Source organism: Penaeus monodon, chromosome 22, assembly GCF_015228065.2.
Source record: "Penaeus monodon isolate SGIC_2016 chromosome 22, NSTDA_Pmon_1, whole genome shotgun sequence".
NCBI classification, from domain to species: domain Eukaryota; kingdom Metazoa; phylum Arthropoda; class Malacostraca; order Decapoda; family Penaeidae; genus Penaeus; species Penaeus monodon.
Window position 1 is genome coordinate 21,444,979 of NC_051407.1, and position 1,190 is coordinate 21,446,168.

Here is a 1,190-nt window from a genome sequence, read left to right on the forward strand (position 1 = left end):
TTTCATTTCTCCCCATTTCCTTCATTCTTCCACCCCCCCCTGTCTCTCATACTTTCCACTCCCCCCCCCCTAATTTTTTTTTTGTTTCTCATTTTTAGAAAAAAAGGTGCATGTAAGATTTACGTGATCTCCCTATTTTTATGTTTATGAAATATTCTCCCTCAAACTTCATAATTTTAATAAGATATTGATTGATGCAGAAATAAATATCTTTGTTAGATAAATGATTTCTTTATACTAAGCCATTTCTCTTTATTATATTGTAAAAATATTCTTTTCAGTATATTACAAAATTTTTATGCATTGCATAAAATCTAATTTTTTTAAAATATTTTACTTATGCTACATACTTCCCCTTTTTTTACAGCTATGTTTTGTCGCAACAACGAAACTAGAACATTTTGGTTAAACCCCCAACTTTTTTAAAAGTATGCTCAATCCCCTGGTGGGCTTTCCCTTTGGGGGTGGCTATTAAAATAATTTTTAATTAGATGTACATTTCCTCCAGTTAGTAAAAAGAAACTTGCAGAAAACCGGGGTTTTTTCAGATCCCCGGACTGGAAACAGTATGTCCAATAATTTTTGAATGTTTGGTAAGAAAAATTTATCTTTTTTCAAGTTTATATTCAATTTTCTAGGCCGGGGTTTCTTAAAGTGATATTGGTAATCATTTTTTACTTCCCCTCTCTTAGACACTGTATCGTAGCCTTGTGGAACTTTTAGAATACGAAGGTGAAGATATGGAAGACGTCTTCATGCAGACTTTCAGAGTTGGTTACCAGGATGTCTTTGGTACCAGTCTTACTCATGACCTGAAAGCGGATGGAGGAAACATTTTTGTTAACCAGTCAAGCAAACATGTAATTTGAATTGTTGTTCATGAAATCTTGATTAGATTGATATTTTGCTTTTGGCCTAATACTTTTTCCCCAAGCTAATTAACAGTCTATGCATAGAGATCCCTTTTACATAATTGCATTTTCATCTTTCAGGAATTTGTAGAACTTTATGCTGACTTCTTGTTGAACAAGATGGTTGAGCGACAGTTTCGAGCGTTTAGGCGGGGCTTCAAATGGTTTCAGAGACTCTCCCCTTTAAATCTTTTTTGACCCGAAAATTTGCTTCGGTTTTTGGGGGGCACAGGTAAGATTGCAAACTGATTTAAAAGGGATATCTGTCTGTATCTGTTC

At 34.2% G+C, this 1,190-nt stretch overlaps 1 protein-coding gene across 1 annotated transcript in view; it reads left to right on the forward strand.

Annotated features, from left to right (window-relative positions):
• Positions 1 to 1,109, forward strand: part of LOC119587356 (ubiquitin-protein ligase E3A-like) — a 5,126-nt gene extending 4,017 nt beyond the window's left edge. The window contains exons 2-3 of the mRNA XM_037936102.1: positions 693 to 860; positions 993 to 1,109. Coding sequence (XP_037792030.1) covers positions 693 to 860; positions 993 to 1,109 — 285 coding nt within the window. The remainder of the gene's footprint in view (positions 1 to 692; positions 861 to 992) is intronic.
• The last annotated feature ends 81 nt before the right edge of the window (positions 1,110 to 1,190 follow it).